Source organism: Mustela lutreola, chromosome 2 (assembly GCF_030435805.1).
Source record: "Mustela lutreola isolate mMusLut2 chromosome 2, mMusLut2.pri, whole genome shotgun sequence".
Classification (NCBI taxonomy): Eukaryota; Metazoa; Chordata; class Mammalia; order Carnivora; family Mustelidae; genus Mustela; species Mustela lutreola.
This window is the reverse complement of record NC_081291.1, coordinates 66,194,780-66,214,295: the sequence shown is the minus strand read 5'-3', so window position 1 is coordinate 66,214,295 and position 19,516 is coordinate 66,194,780. Positions and strand designations below refer to the sequence as shown.

At 40.1% G+C, this 19,516-nt stretch overlaps 1 protein-coding gene across 2 annotated transcripts in view; it reads left to right on the top strand.

Annotated features, from left to right (window-relative positions):
* Positions 1-2,896: 2,896 nt before the first annotated feature.
* EXOG (exo/endonuclease G) overlaps positions 2,897-19,516 on the top strand; it is a 30,736-nt gene continuing 14,116 nt past the window's right edge. Inside the window, exons 1-5 of one of the 2 annotated variants that reach the window (XM_059162060.1) lie at positions 2,897-2,988; positions 5,003-5,152; positions 8,402-8,541; positions 10,564-10,640; positions 12,505-12,619. In XM_059162060.1, the coding sequence (XP_059018043.1) occupies positions 2,922-2,988; positions 5,003-5,152; positions 8,402-8,541; positions 10,564-10,640; positions 12,505-12,619 (549 nt within the window). In that variant the 5' untranslated portion in view covers positions 2,897-2,921. The other variant, XM_059162059.1, reaches the window with a different exon arrangement.

Sequence of the window (19,516 nt, the reverse complement as noted above, 5' to 3'; positions counted from 1 at the left end):
TTGTTAATGGTTGAGTGCCTAGTCCACCATGGTTCTGTGGTACTGGAGCTCAGCACAGGCCTTTATTTCTTCCCTTCAGAAGCTCAGGACCTAGTTAGAAATATGGGGTTTCTCCTAAATGGACTGTCCTGGAACTTGGGGTAAGTTCCTGCAGGGTAGGGGTATATTTTCCAAATCTCCAAGATTTTTGCACCTCCCTCCCCGACCCCCAGTCCTATACTTTGCAGACAACCCTGAGTAATATTTTTTTTTAAAGATTTTATTTATTTATTTGACACAGAGACAGAGATCACAAGTAGGCAGACAGACAGGCAGTGGGGGTGGGGGAAACAGGCTCCCTGCTGAGCAGAGAGCTACGAAGGGCATGATCCCAGGACCCTGAGATCATGACCTGAGCCGAAGGCAGAGGCTTAACCCCCTTGAGCCACCCAGGCGCCCCCTGAGTAGTATTTTTGTAAGTGGAGTAGAGAATCCTGGAAAATAAGTTTTATTCAGGACTACTGCAGAATACAGGCTCTGTCATTTCTAAGCATGGCTGAGTATCAGGGTCATCCATAAAAAAATAATAGTTTATGGGGCACCACCCCAGATCTGAATCAACAAAGCCCCGTCTCATGTTTAGGAATTCTTGACTTAACCTCACTAGGTGAAAACATGGTTCCCTGTTAATGAAATAATGAGTCTCTACTGCCTAACAAAACCAGAAAGCCCCAGATGTCACTGCTTCCTGCAGTAACAGATTTTTTTGGCCTGTGACTTTTATCTGCCAAGTGGAGAAATACCAGCTTTGGATCCTTCTGGTACGGTTAATGCCTTTTTCTTCATGCTTTAATATGAAAATTAAACAAACCTGTTTGGAACTCTTAGAGAACGATTTTTGACTAAGGGACCCTTTATTTAGGAACCAGTGGTCACAGCTTATGGCCCATTTTGCTCTCTCAGATTTAGACTGTTCACCTTTTGTTAGTGAGTGCCCCTAATGATAAGTGCAGAGAAGGAAAGGAAGGCTAACATTAAAAGAGGATCTCAGAACTAGAAATGCTGGAAGGTTGGACCAGAGAAGTCATTATGGTCACACTTTTCCCTCAGCAAAGGAATTGGTTCATCAAAGAAAGAAACTGATTTTAGAAAAACAGGCTTGCTCAAGTGAGCAAGTAGAAGAGGGTTCAGGGGCCATTAAGTCTGCCCTCCCATCCCTGCCCTTAAATCTCACGTGCCCCTGTGGAACACTATGGACGCCTACCCCCGCCAATTACAGTTTAGAAACTACTGGTTCAATTCCTTCACTGGGGAGGGAGGTACCCTGCCCTAAGTCAGGCAGCCCTTGCAGTTCTTGACATCTTGGGGCCAAGTGTGGGGTTTACTGTTGTGTCCAAGTATGGGTCTGGATGAGGAAAAGTCACCTACCACTTATCTCATTCTGGTGTTTAACACAGCACACGGCATTTAGGAGGGCCTTGAGAAATAAATCTAAAGTGATGAATGTATTAGTAAATTCTGTAAATTGAAACTTACAGATGTACCAGTGTTGTCTGGTTGTATTTATAGGGACTCTTGGTTGCAAATGACAGAAACCATTAAACAAAAAGGGGGTTTTACTGGAAAGATCCTGGGGCAACCAAACTTTGAGTAAAGGCAAGCTGTGGAGGGGCTTCAGGAGCCTTGGCAGCTGGGATCACAACATTGCAGCAATAGCCCTTCACTTAAGTCTCAGCTTCCTCCACTGTTGCTCTGTGCAAGATGCGTCTGGTCCTTTGTCCACTTAGCAGGAAACAAAGCTACAGATAGTGCTGAGTTTTCTATGTCACAGCGTTGCCACCTAGAGAGACTTCCAGATCCACAGTCCCTGGAAAGATTCCAGTTGACCTAGTTCCACCAGTTAGGGTCAGAGGTACAGGGGATTATACAGAATGATTTTATAATAGGTATTCCTGGGTAGGGGTGTGGACCCATGAAGCAATCAAAACAACACTGACACTTCCGGCTGTTAGAAAACCCTCTTGTTAAAGCCCACCTGGGTGCTGCAAAAGGAACAAAATCCATTGGGTGGGAGTGCCTAAAACATACCTTTACTCTGTCAGCAGGCATTCAGCAGTCCGAAATTTATATTCCATCAAGATAAAATACGACGAAGGAAAAATCGCTAACACTACAGAGCACTTAATGACATGGCGCCAGATCCTTCCCTAAATGCTTTACGTTGTAACCTTTAATCCTCACAAGAAACCTATGGTCTAATCATCTTCATCATAGTAACATTATTTATATAAATGTATAAATAATATTTATTGTATACTTTTCATATATGATACCGTTACCATTATTCTCAATTTAAAAAAAGAGGAGAAAGAAGCCCTGAAAAGTGAAGTAACACACCCAAAGAGGAAGGTGGGTGAGCGGCCATCTAAACCTCTGCACTCTGATTGAGGGTCCTAAGCCACCATGGAGTATTGTCTTGTCAAGACACTCCTAAGGAGGTACAAAGCAATTAGAAGTTAGGACTTCTAGACTGCGACTTCAAAGCCAGGTGTCATGAAGACGTCTAATATGGCATACGTTTTGGGCTCAGACCTGAGTTGGAATGGCGGCTCTGAGGTCTTACTCTAACCATGTGCAAATGGCTTATTCACCTATCCAGAGGCACTAAAGGTACACACAACTGCGCCCTCAAGACGTTATGCCTCTCACCCACCACCGGATCAAGGGGACCAGGGATGGAGCGACCGTGGGCCGGTCGCTGCGGGGAAAGTGCGGGGAAGGGTGCAGGGGAGGGTGCGGGGGAAGGCTGTTAGAGATTCACCTGTGCCTCCAGATTTGTCACCAGGGGGCTCCCGAGGCCCTCAGCGGGGTGGGTGTGCGCCTGCGCTCTGCACATCCTGTGGCTCCACAGAGGCTTGGTGCCAGGCGACTCCAGGTTGCGCATGCGTGTCTCGGTTGCGATTCGCTTTCAGGCGTCAGAGCTGGTGTGCGCACGCGCGACTGCAAAAGGTAAGGTGCGCTGGATAAGATGGCTGCCGAAAGTTTTGCTTCCCGCCTCAGAGGCTCTGGGCGCTTTTTGAGTGTCTTCGTGGCGGGAGGTGTGGTGGGCGCCGCGGGAGGCGGGTTCACGGTCATGCAGTTGTTCCGGAGTCAGGGCGCTGAGGCAGCGTTGGCAGCGAGGGAGCCCGACGGTAAGTCCGTAGGCCTCTTCCCTGGCCCGGGTTTTGGGCAGGATTCCTGCCTTCGGCATGAATCGTAATCCTCTGTCCGCGCTTTTTTCCCTTTGCGGGCCCCGAGCCGGGGGTCTCGGGTTTTCAGCCTTTCTAGTCTTCCCATCCGGCCTCCCCGCTCCACCGGAGGCCTCGCCTTCCTCTTTCGCATACTTCATCATCATTTTCTCTTCTACCCCCGAAGCAACTTACCACAGGTACGTTTTAATGTCTGTGACCTCCTTTAGGTCGTTAGCTCCGTAACAGCTCGGACTATGTTTTGTTCTCCACCGTATGTATATACAGTCCAGCACCTGGTGCTTAGTTGACAGTAAGCGTGGAAGAGTGAATACATTAACACCTGGTTTTAGCAGATTAGTTAATTGTCCTCGTTTTGTCTTCGTTCAAACGAAGGGTGCCCGCATTAACGCTAAGAAGAAATCTGTCAGGCTATCTTATCAGCAGAAAAGTGGGCTTCTTTCGGAAGAGTAGTGAATTAGTAATCCAGAACAGGCAAGCCATGGCAAAACCCTAGGCAAGTCCAGCAGCCAATGGAGAGGAACTTTACGGAGAAGACGGAGGAACTTGGGAGGGTTGTTTTGGAAGGTCCATTGGAGAAAAGCCACGGTTCAGGGAGATGAATTTCTCATTGGCTGAGTTGCATAGGCAGTCAACTTCTTGTAGAGGTTGCACTGTCAGGCTTTCCCTGTTGGGGGCCTGTAGTTGACGGTTCTTTCCTCTTGACAGTTCTTCTGTCAGGGTCAGTAATTGACAGTTTTCCTGTAATTGAGATGGAGTTGAATGGCTCCCCCTTCCAGCCTCCCCTTCTAGCAACAGAGTCCACTTTCCTGAGGTTTCCCTTTATTAATTTTCACACCTTCAAGCCCTTCTTCGAAAGGTAGAAGTCCTCAAGCTACCAGGGGTACCTCATATTTAACAGTGAAAGTGATCTCATGCTCATTTTTTACACTTTCCCTGACCTGATTTAACTTGCTCCTTGTGGTACTTGGCATTTTATCAAGAGAGCTGTTCTGGTAGGTCCAAGACCTGGAGAAGGCATCAAGAGAGGGTTATTTTGAAACAGAGTCCTTGTTAAATGTGTGCTTAGTTTCTCTCAGTAGGAGAAATAAGACAAGTTTTACCACCATCTGGCTGCAGTGCACATCTCTGCTTCAGTTCCAGAACAATGGATGATAGTCTTTTAAGACGTTTATAAAAGGCTGTTTTTGTCCCCATGCTAACTCTTATGGTGTAATGAGGAAGTAGGCTTTCCCCCATTAAATCATATCAGTGGCTACTAATGACTTGTTTTTCCTTTGCTGCTTTTGTATACAGGGGCAGAGATTTGGACATTTGATGTGAAAGACCAGTAAGATCAGGTCCTTATTTAAAAGTTAGTGAAGGGGCGCCTGGGTGGTTCACTGGGCTAAAGCCTCTGCCTTTGGCTCAAGTCATGGTCCCAGGGTCCTGGGGTCCAGCCACGCGTCAAGCTCTCTGCTCAGCAGGGAGCCTGCTTCCTCCTCTCTCTCTGCCTGCCTCTCTGCCTACTTGTGATCTCTGTCTGTCAAATAAATAAATAAAATCTTTAAAAGTTAGTGAGATAGCTTCAGTTTATCTTGTTAAAACTATAGGACTGATTATAGGCAAAGCCTACTGTCTCTTTTCTCTGCGTTGGAAATAATTGCAAAATGAGATCTGGTTGATTAGACCTTTGAATCAGTCCTGTGTAAGTCTCACCCCTCACCCTTATAACTTATTGTTCCTACTAAGAATTACTAATTATTTGTTATTCCCCCCCCCCTTTGCATTTTTAGGTTCTGCAGAAAAGGCTCTCTTGGAACAATATGGAGTCCCTTTAACTGGAACAGAGACTAGGCATTACACTAATCATGCCTTGTCTTATGACCAGTCAAAGCGGGTGCCTCGATGGGTTCTTGAACATATATCCAAAAGCAAGATAATGGGTAGGTGGTTAGAAGTAAACGCATTAATGAAAGGTACTTCCAACAAGGAGGAAGTACCAGAACAAGGAGGATTATTGATTCAACCTTTTTCACATTACAACACATTTAGAAAATGATGATGTTTGTATGAAGCACTACCTGGTCTCCAGTGAGCTCCAGACCCTTCCCAGCTTTCTAAGGGGCTGAGAGGATCAGTATCTTGACATATGAGTTGGAGGCTCTGTCAGTATTGCTACAACTAGCACTATTCGTGCATTATCTCCACAAATACTTTTAAAGTGCCACATGTCTGGCACTGTGCTGAGCCTTGGGATCAGGGCATATGGTCTCTCATTCTTGGCACTTTGAGTTAATGTTGGGGAATGAACTGGCCTATCAAATAATCATGAATGTGTAATTATTGTTGGTAATAACTGTTCTGAAGGACAAGTGATTGTAGGTTGGGTTAGTATAAACAAGGAACAGTAAAGAATGTGATGAGCACTGATGTAGGAGAACCTGATTTTGATTAGCAAGGTTTCTCCAAGAAAGTGGCTTGGAGGTAGATGCTGTTACCTAGACAGTGGAGTGGAATGGCCCATGGATTGTGGACAGGTGCATTCCAGACAGAAAGAAAAGCACAGGTGCATCTTTGAAGGCCCCAGTGTGAAGATTTTGTTCCTTTAGGGAACTAAAAGGCCAGAGTAGCTGGGGCAAGGGAGAACATATGAAATGAGATTTAAGAGGTAGGTGGGCATGTAAGTCTGCTCATGGCTTTAAAAAAAAATTTTTTTTTTAATGTCTTGGTGGATTCCTGTAGTTAAGATGACCAGACCTTGATATTTAATGTTAAATTGGTTTCTGTGTAGATTATTCTAGTTTATACTATCCACTGTTAACTACTTGTCCTGTCTTCCACTCATAATGAACATTACCAATTTAATAGGTGATTTTATTTCCATTTATTGGATACCAGTTTAAGATTAATATTTTGTGAATTATTCTTTCTTTGTGAGTTATTTTTACCATTTTCAGTTGGGATATTGTTTTTTTTGAATTGATTTAGGGAGTTCTCTATGTGTTAGGGTATTACCTTTTGTCATAGTTGTTTTATTCATATTTTATTTGCCTTTTAATTTGTTGTAAGGCCCACACATTATTTCTCCTTGCTTTAAGTACACACTCTGTTTATGTATATTAAAATGCTGATGTTTAAATGGGTATGTGCCTTCCTAGGGTCAAACCACCAGCAGAATAGCAGGAGCCTTGGGCTTTGCTTGCTGCTAGTAGGAGACTGATGTAGTTGGAAACTTTATCATAGTAGTTGAGAGTTGATTATAAATGTATATCAAGGGAAACTCATTTGATATAGTTTCAAGCCAGTGAATCTCCTTTAAATGCAGAACTTTTCCCAAGATGTAAGGGATTTTGGCTTTACTAATTTTATCCTGCTCTTTAGAAAGGCATATAAGAAAAGTACCACATTTCACTTTGTAATGTGTAATTTGAGGAGGTAAAATAATATTATTTGAAAACAGGAAGCAGTATACTTATGATTTACTGGATATTAATCTAAAGAGACTTCTGTTTTCAGTAATGATAGACTAGATTACTCAGACTGACTCTCTGCTAAAAACAAGAAATGTTATTAGCAGACTGAGTGTCTGCTAAAAACAATAAGAGATATGTAGGGGGGAAAAAATCACTTAAAAAAAAAAAAGTTAGCATGATCGTGGTGAGTTGCCAAGCCACTATCTGGGGGAAAGCCAGAATCCAGAGAGATAAGGGCAGTCTTGGTAAACCATAGCAACATACATTGCTTTTGATTCCACCTTTGTAGGGTGAGGGAGACTGAAAGGGAGACTTAGGGCTCACCCAGAGTAGATTGTTTTACAGGACCCTCCCCATATTAGCCTGGAACCTCCAGAGGACTGAGCCCTGGGGGAGGACAGGGGAAGCTGAATTAACCTGCCTGCTCACTGTAGGGGACCATATAGAAGGTTATCTTGGCACTGAGCAGAAAAGGGTCGAAAGGAAAATAAAAAGCTTGTTCCAGAAAAGTGGAGGCCACAGGCTGGCTATCATGCAGACTTAACAGCTGGGAGTCATGGATCCTGTGTAGATCAAGCAAGGAAGCCCTGATCTTGGTTTAACACAGTTCTCCACTGGCAGTTCCTCCAGGTAACCTGATAGAAACAAATTTACATCCATCTCAAGGAAGGCATCTTTATCCTAGGCCTTTGGAAATTCCCACAGATGAATTTTCAAGGGTGGTAAGCACCAGGCAAAGACAACCAGACATGTAAGGAAGTGATTCCAGTGGCCATGAGATGCAAGAGAAGCTTACTAATAATTCTTTTTTTGTTTTTTTCTTTATGAAGTAGTTCTGAAAAACTCAGTATCCAATAATCTATTCTGAGTTTTGGGGTCTGATCATTTAAAATTTTTCTGGCCAAATGAGATAACACTGGAATTGGTAACTTCATGGGTCTCCATTTTAAACGTTATTGAGTATTAGTCTGAATATGTTCCATTTATCTCTGTTATTTTTGTAATTTAACAAGATCTGGCCTAATGACAGTGGAAAATACAGTATTAGGGTTTGCTGATTAGTGTGGCAAACTCCTCTAAGGTGGGAAAATATAAATAAAAGAGATTTTTTTTTTCTCTCCCATGTGGTACACAGATATTTTGTTTCAGTAATTTCTGGATTGAGCTCATAACCTAAATGTTTGTTTTGTCATGGCTTAAGAGGCAGCAAAGCAAGATACCAGAGACATTCTCCCCCTCCTTTAGGGGGGATGTTCTCTGCCCAGAACAAATAGTTTTGTGTCTATATATATATCCATTATTTCAGTACATACAAAGTTGTCAAATATAGTCGCACAAAATACAATACGTGAGGGTTTTGTTTTTTTTTTAAAGCAAGAATTTATTTAGTAGGTAAGCTTTTTATGTAGTTCAGCTATTTGGTCATTATTTCACTTAAATACTACCTGGGGGATTATTTGCCTTTAATTTCAGAGACTAGGAACAGAAGTATATGAGATAGCTACCCCATATGAAAAGCGTTCTTTCCTAGACTAGTCCTTGCTAAATTCAGATGAGGTATCTGAACTATCCCAGGAACTTGAGACATGTATGCAATCACTAAATACTAGCTGCTCAGAGAGGTAGTAGCCAGCCTGAAACAGCTTGCCTTGCTTAGAGAATCTTAAGGGATATTTGTCCACTGATGATAATTTACCCATTTTGTGTGTTTTTCTTCAGGTGATGCTGACAGAAAACATTGTAAATTCAAGGCTGATCCCAACATTCCTCCAACCTTCAGTGCTTTCAACGAAGACTATGTTGGGAGTGGGTGGTCACGAGGACACATGGCTCCAGCAGGAAATAACAAATTTTCATCTGTAGGCATATTTTTTGGGTGGGATGAGAATACGGGACTGGATGTCTGTATACCATGGGACTTGGGTATTAAAAATATAGGAGGCAAACCTTAATTTTTGAGAATTTCTGCACTTTTTTTTGTATTTCCTTCCTGACTTTAATTCCTTTGTTTGCTCAGATAGTGAGAAATTTCTTAAACAGGTTGAAAAAGTAAAACTAAATGCTATGTAAAAGAGAACCGGAGAGCTCTTAGGAGCTATTCATTTCATTCATTCATATTTTGAAAAATTTTAGATATGTAGAAAAGTTGAGAGTATAGCAAAAACATTTTTAACGGCAGAAAAATTGAAAAAAACTTTTTTTTTTTTTTTTTAAAGAGAGCGGGAGGGGCAGAGGGAGAGAAGGAATCTTAAGCAGACTTCACGGTCCATGGTGTTCAGGATTGCTCAGGATATTGTGTCATCTAAGAATGAGGATATTTGTATATATGACAGGAGTATCATACCAAAAAGTGTGTATGTATATGTACTTTTGAAAATTTGTACAATAACATACAGTTCATACTCAGATTTGCCTCATTGTTGCAGTTGTGATCTTTACAGCTTCTTTTGATCCACTGTTCAGTCATGAATCACATATTGTCTTTCTAGCCTCCTTTTCCTTAGGTTAAGTTCTCTGCCAAAAAAGGAGAGAAATGTCTTTTATGACATTTATTGCATCAATTGTTGGTGATTATTGTCATTAAGATAGTGGTTTAAAAAAAAAATAGTGGTTTTTAACCTTAGATACTCACTATAATCACCTGGGGATGTTTAAAAAAAAATCCCGATGCCCAAATCCGGAGTAGTTAAATCAGAAATTCTAGGGGGTAGAACCCAGGCACCAATATTTTTTAAAGGTCCCTGGGTTATTCCAGTGTGCATTCAAGGTTGAGAACTACTGCTTGAAGAGAAGTTTATTGATAGCATTCGTGGTTAATACAGGTCAGTGGAGGGGCGCCAGGATGGCTCAGTTGGTCAAGCGACTGCCCTCAGCTCAGGCCATGATTCTGGAGTCCCAGGAAAGAGTCCTGCATCGGGCTCCCTGCTCAGCAGGGAGTCTGCTTCTCCCTCTGACCCTCTCCCCTCTCATGCAGTCTCTCAAGTAAATAAATCTTCAAAAGGGCACCTGAGTGGCTCAGTGGGTTAAGCCGCTGCCTTCGGCTCAGGTCATGATCTCAGGGTCCTGGGATCGAGTCCCGCATCGGGCTCTCTGCTCAGCGGGGAGCCTGTTTCCTCCTCTCTCTCTGCCTGCCTCTCTGCCTACTTGTGACCTCTCTCTGTCAAATAAATAAATAAAATCTTTAAAAAAAAAAAAATACAGGTCAGTGGAAGGAAATGTGAAATGAATGTGAAATGAATGAACACCTAGTGGCCAGAAATTCAGAAGAACAAGGAATTCTTCTCTGCCCCCCCTTTTTAAAAAGATTTTTATTTATTTATTTGACAGAGATCACAAGTAGGCAGAGAGGCTGGCGGCGGGGTGATGCGGGGGGAAGCAGGCTCCCCACTGAGCAGACAGCCTGATGCAGGGCTCAATCCCAGGACCCTGAGATCATGACCTGAGCTGAAGGCAGAGGCTTAACCCACTGAGCCACCCAGGCACTCATCTTCTCTACCACTTTGAACCAATATGTTTGTACTGTATTCCTTACATAAAATTTCTGAAAGTTGACCTTTATGGAGAAACTCTTTGCCAGAGGCTAAACACCAGAATTTATCCTTTAGCTTTATATTGGAAACTTTGCTCTTAGAGTCTGCATCACTGGTTTGAATTTTAGGAAGTACAAAAAAAGCTAGCACACCAGACTACTTATTTTGTTATACCCCTGTTATGAATAATCATTATTGAGCTTTCTGACCTGGAATAGCTATGGCTATTTGAGCAAGTAGTCACTGTAATTGCCTTAAGCTAACATGAAAGGAACTGGCTTTCAGAGTTTCTTTGTAAAATCTCAAAGGAGGCATTTCATTGCAAGTTACTATTTTTATTTCTTTTCACAGAAAGCCATGGCTGAAACCTTTTACCTTTCTAATATTGTGCCTCAGAATTTTGATAATAATGCTGGATATTGGAACAGGTGAGGGGTGAGAGTTTTAAAATACGATTCTATGGGAGAGGAATGATGTACCAGGAGAATGTACTAGTGCACCCATCAATTGTTTCTCTGTTTAGCAAAAGCTAGCACTACTGAAGTTAAGTACTTTGGACTAGTTGTCTTTGCTGTATGCCAGGAGTACGGTTGTCTGTGGCAGTACTGACTTCAAAACCGCCAGCCATTTTGATCATATTTGCCACTGGTCAGAAGTCAAGTTTTGGAAGAAACTATTCAAAATATTATTACTGAAGCAGTAAGAGATTTTTTTTTTCCATTTTATATTGTGAATCCCTTAGTAAGAGATTTTTGAGTATGTCCAGAGGACACTGTATTTTTTTCTACTTGTATTTCAAGAGTTGCTGAGCTTTTTAAAAAAGTTTTGGTACAATTAAACTTGACCAGTTTTTCATAGAACCTAACAATAAAATCATGGGCTTTTTGCGGGTTTTTGATACTTCTGAGGAGTTCTGTTGGGGGATCTCTTTAAGCATCTAAAGCTAGCACTGATTGAGGGTGTTTCAGGCCCTTGCATTTTCCTTAAACAGTACTTTATGGTTTAAAATAATTAAGAGAGTACCCCACATTGAAGACTTGAGCAGTCATGGCTCCATATTTGTTCTGTCTGCATACCCTCCCTTACTCCACTCATTAAGCAGGGGACAGCTGTATTGTTCTATCTATAAATGCTTCAATATATATATTTAGAAGATAAGGATTTTTAAAAAGAGAGCATGATTAGTGCACCCCCAAAATTAAACAGTAATTCCTTATTGTCAATTTTAACGATTAATGTTCAGATTTCTGTTATTGCCCTTAATTTTTTATTTCTGGTTGATTAGTTTGAATCAGAATTTGAACAAGGTCCACATATAGATATGTTCTTTTAATACTCTTACTAATCTATAGGTTTCCTTTTTTTTTTTTTTTTTTTTTTAAGCCTTGCAGATTATGTATGGAAGATCTGGGATATTTGTCTTATGGAGTTTCCTTTTTATTTTGACTGGTAGCATTCTTGTGGAAGCATTTAACATTTTCCTTTCCCAAGGGATATATCTTTGGGAGAATAATTTACCTGATAGTTAGGCATATATGCTGTGAGGTGTAATACTGCTGATTTTACTTTTTAGTTAAGGAAGCTGAGCGATGATGACTTGGATTGTTATCGCTCATAAATCTTTCCCAACTGCAGTATAAGTGCATATTAAACCTACTTTCCATTTTTAGCTAGTAAATTAGCAAAACCATTTTTAATTGATAAATCCCAGTGTTGTAAAGATTGCCATGAAACTGTGGTGTCATATTTTGTAGCTTATATGTAAATTGGTAAAATACCATTAAAATATTACTTTTACATATAACCAAGTGTTACTGAAATATGTTTATAAAGCAATTCTGGCCCTTGAAATTTATCCTAAGGAATGTTGCATTATATAACAATTGTTAGGATAAACCCAATTACCCCACAATAGGAATGGTTAAATAAATAACCATGTTTCAACTTGTTGAAATGGTATCTAACACTTCAGAAAAGATTGAGAACTACAACATAGAAAGAGAAGGGAGAAGACAAAACAAAATTTGAGTTCTAAAATGTGCACTGAATGCACACACAGGAAAATGTAGGTAGTTGTGTGAGTGCCTGTAATTTTTAAGTATTCTTGTACAGCGAAGAATTTGGGAGATAATTGCTTATATGCTACTAGTGTTTTGTGTAATATTCACTTGTTCACATTCATTTGTCAAATTCAGCATTCCTATGTATCTTTCCTAGGGATTTGATATGGTTTGCTTCTTTTTTATATTTATGTCTGTGTGAATATCACACCTCTTGTGCTTTGCTTTTCAGAATGGAAATGTACTGTCGAGAACTGACAGAAAGGTTTGAAGATGTTTGGATAGTATCTGGACCGTTGACCTTACCTCAGACTGGAAGTGATGGAAAGAAAACAGTTAGTTACCAGGTAGGGACATGTTTTAACATTCAGGCTTATGTTATTTGTATGAGATTATAATTTCGTTGTGTATTTTTCTTTTTATTTATTTATTAAACACCTGTTGGAATGATAGGCACAGGGATTATAATTAATGATGGATTAAAAAGTAGTTACTGACTCTAGGGAGCTCACAGTTTAGAAAGGGAGAAAAAGAAGGGAGACAGAAGTGTTACTAGTTAATCACTAATATTAAAGTCTGATGTGCTGCACTAGAGATAAATTCACAGATCAGGGCTTTCACTAGAGCACTGACCAACTCTGTTGGTGTGGTTTTGGAAGACTTAACAGAGGAAGTGATTTTTGAGCTAGATCTTGACAGATGAGTAAGAGTAGACAGTTGGTGAGTCACTGTGTTGTATACCTGAAATTAATGTAACACTACATGTTAACTATACTGGACTTAAAATTTTTAAAAACGGGAAAAAAGAGTGAACTGAGTCAGGAGGGGAGCATGGGAATTTCAAAAGCTGGAACAGTGTCAGCAGAGGACATTTGTGATTTGACGGCATAGTTCTGGAATACAGGTATCATTGATAAAGATTGGAGCTTAGATTGGGTACAAAAGAGTATGGGTGGCCCACAGGGGATGAGGATTTCTACAACAACAGGACAGGGGCCAGATAGTAGAAGTAGAGGGCTTTGTACTCCATGAAGGCTTGGATTTTACTTTTTAGACAGTGAGAAGTCATAGATTTAAGCATGGGAGATGTGATTTGTTTGGGGTTTTATGAAGACTATTCTGACAGCACTCTGCAGAGAGGTGGGTGAGAAAGGGGTGTTTGAAAGAGAAGTCAGAGATGAGGTGAATGGGACATTGCTTCCGTGGTTCATATGAGAACAGACACAGGACCCAACTCAAGCAGCTGAGTGAGGATGATAGAGGAATAGAGGAAAGTATAATAATGAATTCACTTTTTGGCTGAGGAAAAAGGAAAATTTCAGGATCACATTTAGATGGCAGTGAGTGGAAAAGTGGGAGGACCAGCTTTTCTGTTAGATGCTTGAGTTTTTTAAAAAGGTGAATGTGTTTTTCATGCAAGATATTTAAGAAATTTATAGACTGAAGGAAGGAGGTTAAACTAGAAGAGTATAATGAGTGGCATGAGGGCTTATGCATCTGGTGTTGATGTGGAAGACTGAGGTTTGCGCCTGAAGGGTAGCTGAATTGATACAGTGATATTGTGAGATCTGTACAGGGTGGGGGACTGGGTGGAGTGCGGACACGTGATGGAGTAAGTTCAGAGGGATTGAAGGACTTCCCTCCAGGAACACCTGGAAGGAACACCTAGTTCAGCTCTAGGAATAAAGCAGATACTTAATAAATAGTGGTTAGGTTATATGATTACTTCAGAGAGTCTGTGATATAATTAAATGACCTGAGAAACAGATTTAGGGGAAAAAAAACTCTCACAAAACTGTAGGGTATGTTCTGTCCCTCTTCACTTATATTTTATCAGCCTGTCTGAATCAGATGCACAGTGATGTGTAAGTAGCCAGGGTGTTCACACAGGCGTTTTCACCCTCAGAGTATTCCAGGAGTTCTGATGGGAGGCAAGAAGTGGCAAAGGAGTTAGTATTTTAAGCAGATTAATTTCTCTCCTCTGATCAATTTGCTAATTTAATTCTAGTATTTTTTTTGTCACATTAGAAAGAAAAAATGGCTTAAAGCTACTTATATTCTCTTATTTTTAAAATATTAATTATTATTATTAAGTTTTTTTTTATTTTTTGACAGAGACGCAGTGAGTGAGGGAACATAAGCAGGGCGCATGGGAGAGGGAGAACAGGCTTCCTGTGGAGCAGGGAGCCTGATCTGGGGTTTGATCCCAGGACCCTGGGATCATGACCTGAGCTGAAGGTTAGATACCTAACAACTAAGCCACTTAGGTGCCCCTAAGTATTAATTATTCTTTAGCTTTGTAAATCCTCTTTACTTTTCCCACTAGAAAAGAGGTTCTCCTGACTTTTAAACCTTAAGTGATCAAGTTAGTTTTATGTGTGCTTTGTTTTCATAAAATTCAAAACTTATATGCTAGCTTACTGTGTAGTGGACAGAAAATTCATCCAAAGTTTAAAAGGAAAGATTAACCAGTAAATAAGAAAGAGCATTTCACTAACAGTTTTTTTTGGGTGGATATTTTTGTTAGGTATGTGTTCGCCAAATGCTGTAGTGGAAAATATGCTGCTTTTCTTCAGTTGGATATAATTTTAAAAAATATAATGTACACAAAATGTTATGTATTTGGCAGGTCTTTCTGCTAAATGGGCCTAGAAGCAGTGATATGCAGTTAGCAGTGAACATACCTTGACACCAGATCTTATCTCTAAAATACCATCTCCTACTGGAAGAACTTGGCACATGGGGAAGTAGCTGATTCCAGGGCTGGTTCAGGGAAAGTACAGAATAGAGGGAATGTGTCAAAAAGACAAAGACATCAGCTTGCAGGAGTTCCACCTTACCATGTCTGGGGCTATTTGATATCAAAATATAATGGGCTATATGGGGCGCCTGGGTGGCTCAGTGGTTGGGCCGCTGCCTTCGGCTCAGGTCATGATCTCAGGGACCTGGGATCGAGCTCCGCATCGGGCTCTCTGCTCAGCGGGGAGCCTGCTTCCTCCTCTCTCTCTGCCTGCCTCTCTGCCTGCTTGTGATCTCTCTCTGTCAAATAAATAAGTGGAATCTTTAAAAAAAAAAAAAATATATATATATATATATATATATATATATATAATGGGCTATAGACCTACTGAGTTGGATAAGAATCCTTACTTCTAACACATAAGTAAATACATGAATGTAGGGAAAAAATTCTGCTTACTATAGAATGTCAACTAACAAATTTATAAGAATCAAAGAGAAAAATCATTTTGTAGCCATCATGGTAATAAGTGATTCAGACAGGAATCATCAGTGGATGCTAAAACTAGTGAGTGAAAGTTTTGTGAGAAAGAGGAAGTTTATATAGTTAAAAGAGTCTCTCACAAATTATTAATAACAAAGCAAGAAATGATAACTGTACAGTGGAGAAACTTCCCCTTAATCAAGTGATCAAGGTTAATATTGTCAGTAACAGGATTACTGATAAGCTGTGCTTCATGGTGTGATGCATTGAGAAGAATACAGGATCATTTCTCTGGTATTTTTGCCAAAAAGCATAGCAGTGATTCTCACCATGCGGAAATAGGCAAACCCCACGGGGGGGCCATTCTATGAAACAGCTGCCTTGTACTCTTCAAACATGTTAGGATCATAAAAGACAAAGGGTGAGAAACTATTCCAGATTAATATAGTCTAAAGAGTCCTGAAAACAAGATCTGATCTCAGGTCAGATCTCAAGTCAGCATAGAAATCTTACTAAAAAGGACGTTATTGGGACAGTTGGCAACATTTGAGGTCTGTAGGTTAGATCATCATATGATATCAATGTTAAATTTCCTGATTTTGATAATCATACTACAATTATATAAACAGATGTCTTTGCTCTTAGGAAATACATCCTGAAGGATGTGCTGTGACTTATTTTCATAGGGTTTAGAGAAGGAGTCCTGTCCTGTTGGGACCCCTCGCACTCTTTTTCTGTTTCTTCACTTAAAACTCTTATCATTTTGGGGTGCCTGGATGGCTCAGTTGGTTAAGCGACTGCCTTCGGCTCAGGTCATGATCCTGGAGCCCCAGGATTGAGCCTTGCATTGGGCTCCCTGCTCAGCAGGGAGTCTGCTTTTCCCTCTGATCTTGACCAGTCCCATGCTTGCTCTCTTTCATTCTCTCTCTCAAATAAAGAAATGAAATTGTAAAAAACAAAAAAACAAAAACAAAAAAACCCTCTATCACTTTAGTTGCAAAAACAATGAAGCAACAAATGAAAACACAAAGGATTTAGGGAAAAGAAAAATACAGAGGAAGAAAGAATCATCAAGGAAATTGGGCAAAATATTAACATTTGATGAATCTGTGAAGGGCACACAGGTGATCTTTGTGCTCATCTTGTAAGCTCTGTATTTGAAATTAATTGAGAATGAAACTTACATAATGTACATATATTTTAATATATCTTTTCTATACCGGAATTCTTCATTACACTGGAATATATAAAAATAACCAATAAAAAGACTTACCTTGCTTCTCCTAAATAGCTTATCAGTGACTGCTATTCAAGGCTTAAAGAGTTTCAAAAGAGACCTGTCAGCTTTCCTTACCCGAATTAGTGTCAGGGTGATGAAATGTGGGAGAGCAGTCAAGATCAGCTTCCTGAAGAGTAGACTCTGAATAATAGTCTTGTTTTCTGTTTTTTCTGTGAAAACCGCATTGGTCTTAGGTCTTTATTTTCAAGTTCTGGGACTCTGAACCTGTAGTGTTAGTTTCCCATGTCTATAGTAATTTATAGGAAGGGTGCATGCTTACTGGCCACTCTTGAATCCAGCAAATCTTCCAGTGCCTGTCATGTGGGAGGAGGAATGTATACAGAATTGTAGATGACATGCCTTAAACTATACTCTTGATTACTTTCTCCCTTTCTTCCTGGAATTCATATCCACAAGTCATCTCTCCTAATTTCTTTGAGTCAACAACTGTTGACTGTTATCAGATCTCTTTCTTCATAACTTTTACTCAGATTTTGCTGCTGAACACTGCAGTATAGTAGAGGCCTCCAGTGATTTTCTCTGCTTCCACTTCTGTTGGTGTCAATCTGCCTGGAGTCCAGAAGTCATGACAGAGAAAGTGTACATTTTTGCTTTTCTCATCCTTAGAAGCATCAGAAATGAAATCAGGAAATGTTCATAGTCATATCAAGAATTTCAAATTTCAGTATCTGAAAGATACAGTATATTTAGACTATAAATTATATAAGGTTATTTTTTTGAGAGTTTATTTATTAGAACAAGAATGAGCAGGGAGGGGGGCAGAGGGAGAAAGAGAAGCAGACTCCCTGCTGAGCAGGGATCCTGACATGGTACTTGACCCCAGGACCTGGAGATTATGAACTGGGCTGAAGGCAGACACTTAAGCGACTGAGCCACCCAGGCTCCCCAGGTTATTAATTTAACATGTGTTCTTCTATCAAAGCATGGGGCAGGGTACTGGAATTAGAAAGATTCTGGTAAGGAAGAATTTCTTAGTTTCTTTCTTTTATTTTTTTTCCTTTCTCTTACACAGAACTTTAGAGAGCAGATGCCTTTCTGTTAGTTTGAAAACCGTTGAATCTATTCTTCATTAATTATGTATTAGAAGTTAGAAGTTATGATATTAAATACTTATATTAAACATAGTTTAATTTTGATGCTTTTGTCCATGCCTTCCCTCCATGGCATTGAAGCCATGATTGCCAGTCTTTTTATTTGTTTTTTAAAGACTTTTTTCATTTGAGAAAGAGAGAGAGAGAGAGTGAGAGCATGTGAGCAGGGGAGGAGCAGAGGTAAAAGGATAAGCAGACTCCATGCTGAGCACGGAGCCCCATGCGGGGCTCGATCTCAGGACCTCAAGATCATGACCTCAGCTGAAATCAGGGGTTGGATGCTTAACTGACTGAGCTACCCAGGCACCACTTTAGTTGCCAGTTTTTGTTTTGTTTTGTTTTGTTTTTAAGATTTTATTTGAGAGAGCATGAGAGAGAGAGAACATGAGCAGGGGGCAGGGGCAAAGGGAGAGGGAGAAACAGACTCCCTGCTGACCTGAGAGCCTGATCTGGGACTTGATACTAGAGCCCTGGGATCATGACCTAGGCCGAAGGCAGACATTTAGCTGATGGAGCTACCCTGGTGCCGTAATTGCTGGTCTTTTAATGAGCCTTGTATTTAAACTTTAAAAATATGTTATGGAACTCTATGTACATAGTAATGAAAATGTTAAACCTTAAACCCTAAAGTATATGACATCATAATGAAATTCAAATAGTGTAAGGTATGAGAGGGATAGTTAGCTCCTGGTCCTAGTCCCACTGTGTAGTTTCCTAGTTATGCTGATTATCTCTATCTGGGAATAATGGGTGCTAAACTGTATTTCTTAATTTTGATTTTGCCCATTTTAAATAGGCTCTGTTGATACTATCACACAAAATAATGAAATTTCTTCAGTTCACACATTGTTCCATTATCTGTCATTCATGTTAGTTTTAGTTCTTCTATTGGTAAACTTTACATCATAAATTTTATATAATATACTTAAACTTTTACTTGTTGATCTGTCACTTATGTATTATTGAGGTTCATAGCATTTATTTGTTTGCTAGCTATAATTTGGTCTGAGTTTCACCTGTAGCTGACATCTAAGGCAGAGGCCTCCTGTGGCACATCCAGCCCCCATAGATGCTTTGACTTGCTTCCCATAGTATGTTGTTTTTGAATTATATATGTTGAGTATGAGTATGTTGGTAATTTTTTCATACTTGGGAGGCTTCACATAAAAGTCTAGATATTAGCTTCTCTTAAAAACAGAGGACTCAAAACACTTGGCACAGATTCCCGTAGGTGTATTCACTAGCTACAGTAGCAGCTTTCCCCTTCAGTGGAGCACATGTTCTTCTATTCGTCATGTCTTCTCCTGGCCCAGTCCATCCATTCACATTTCCTGTTTAGCTCTTATTGGTCTTTGAGTTTTATAATCCTGGCTCTGTTGAAAATACAAAAGCAGTATGTATAGTACCATTAATGTTTAAGTAGAACATTTGGATCTGTAAAGCAGTAGGTATAATCCATATTAAGTCTGTGCCATTGGAGAAATAAATGTTACCACAAACAACAAAAGTCTGAGAAGGGGAGGAAAGTAAAGGTGGCATGGTATTATAATTGCTACTTTATTTTTTTTATTTTTTTATTTTTTTAAAAATTTTATTTATTTATTTGACAGAGAGATCACAAGTAGGCAGA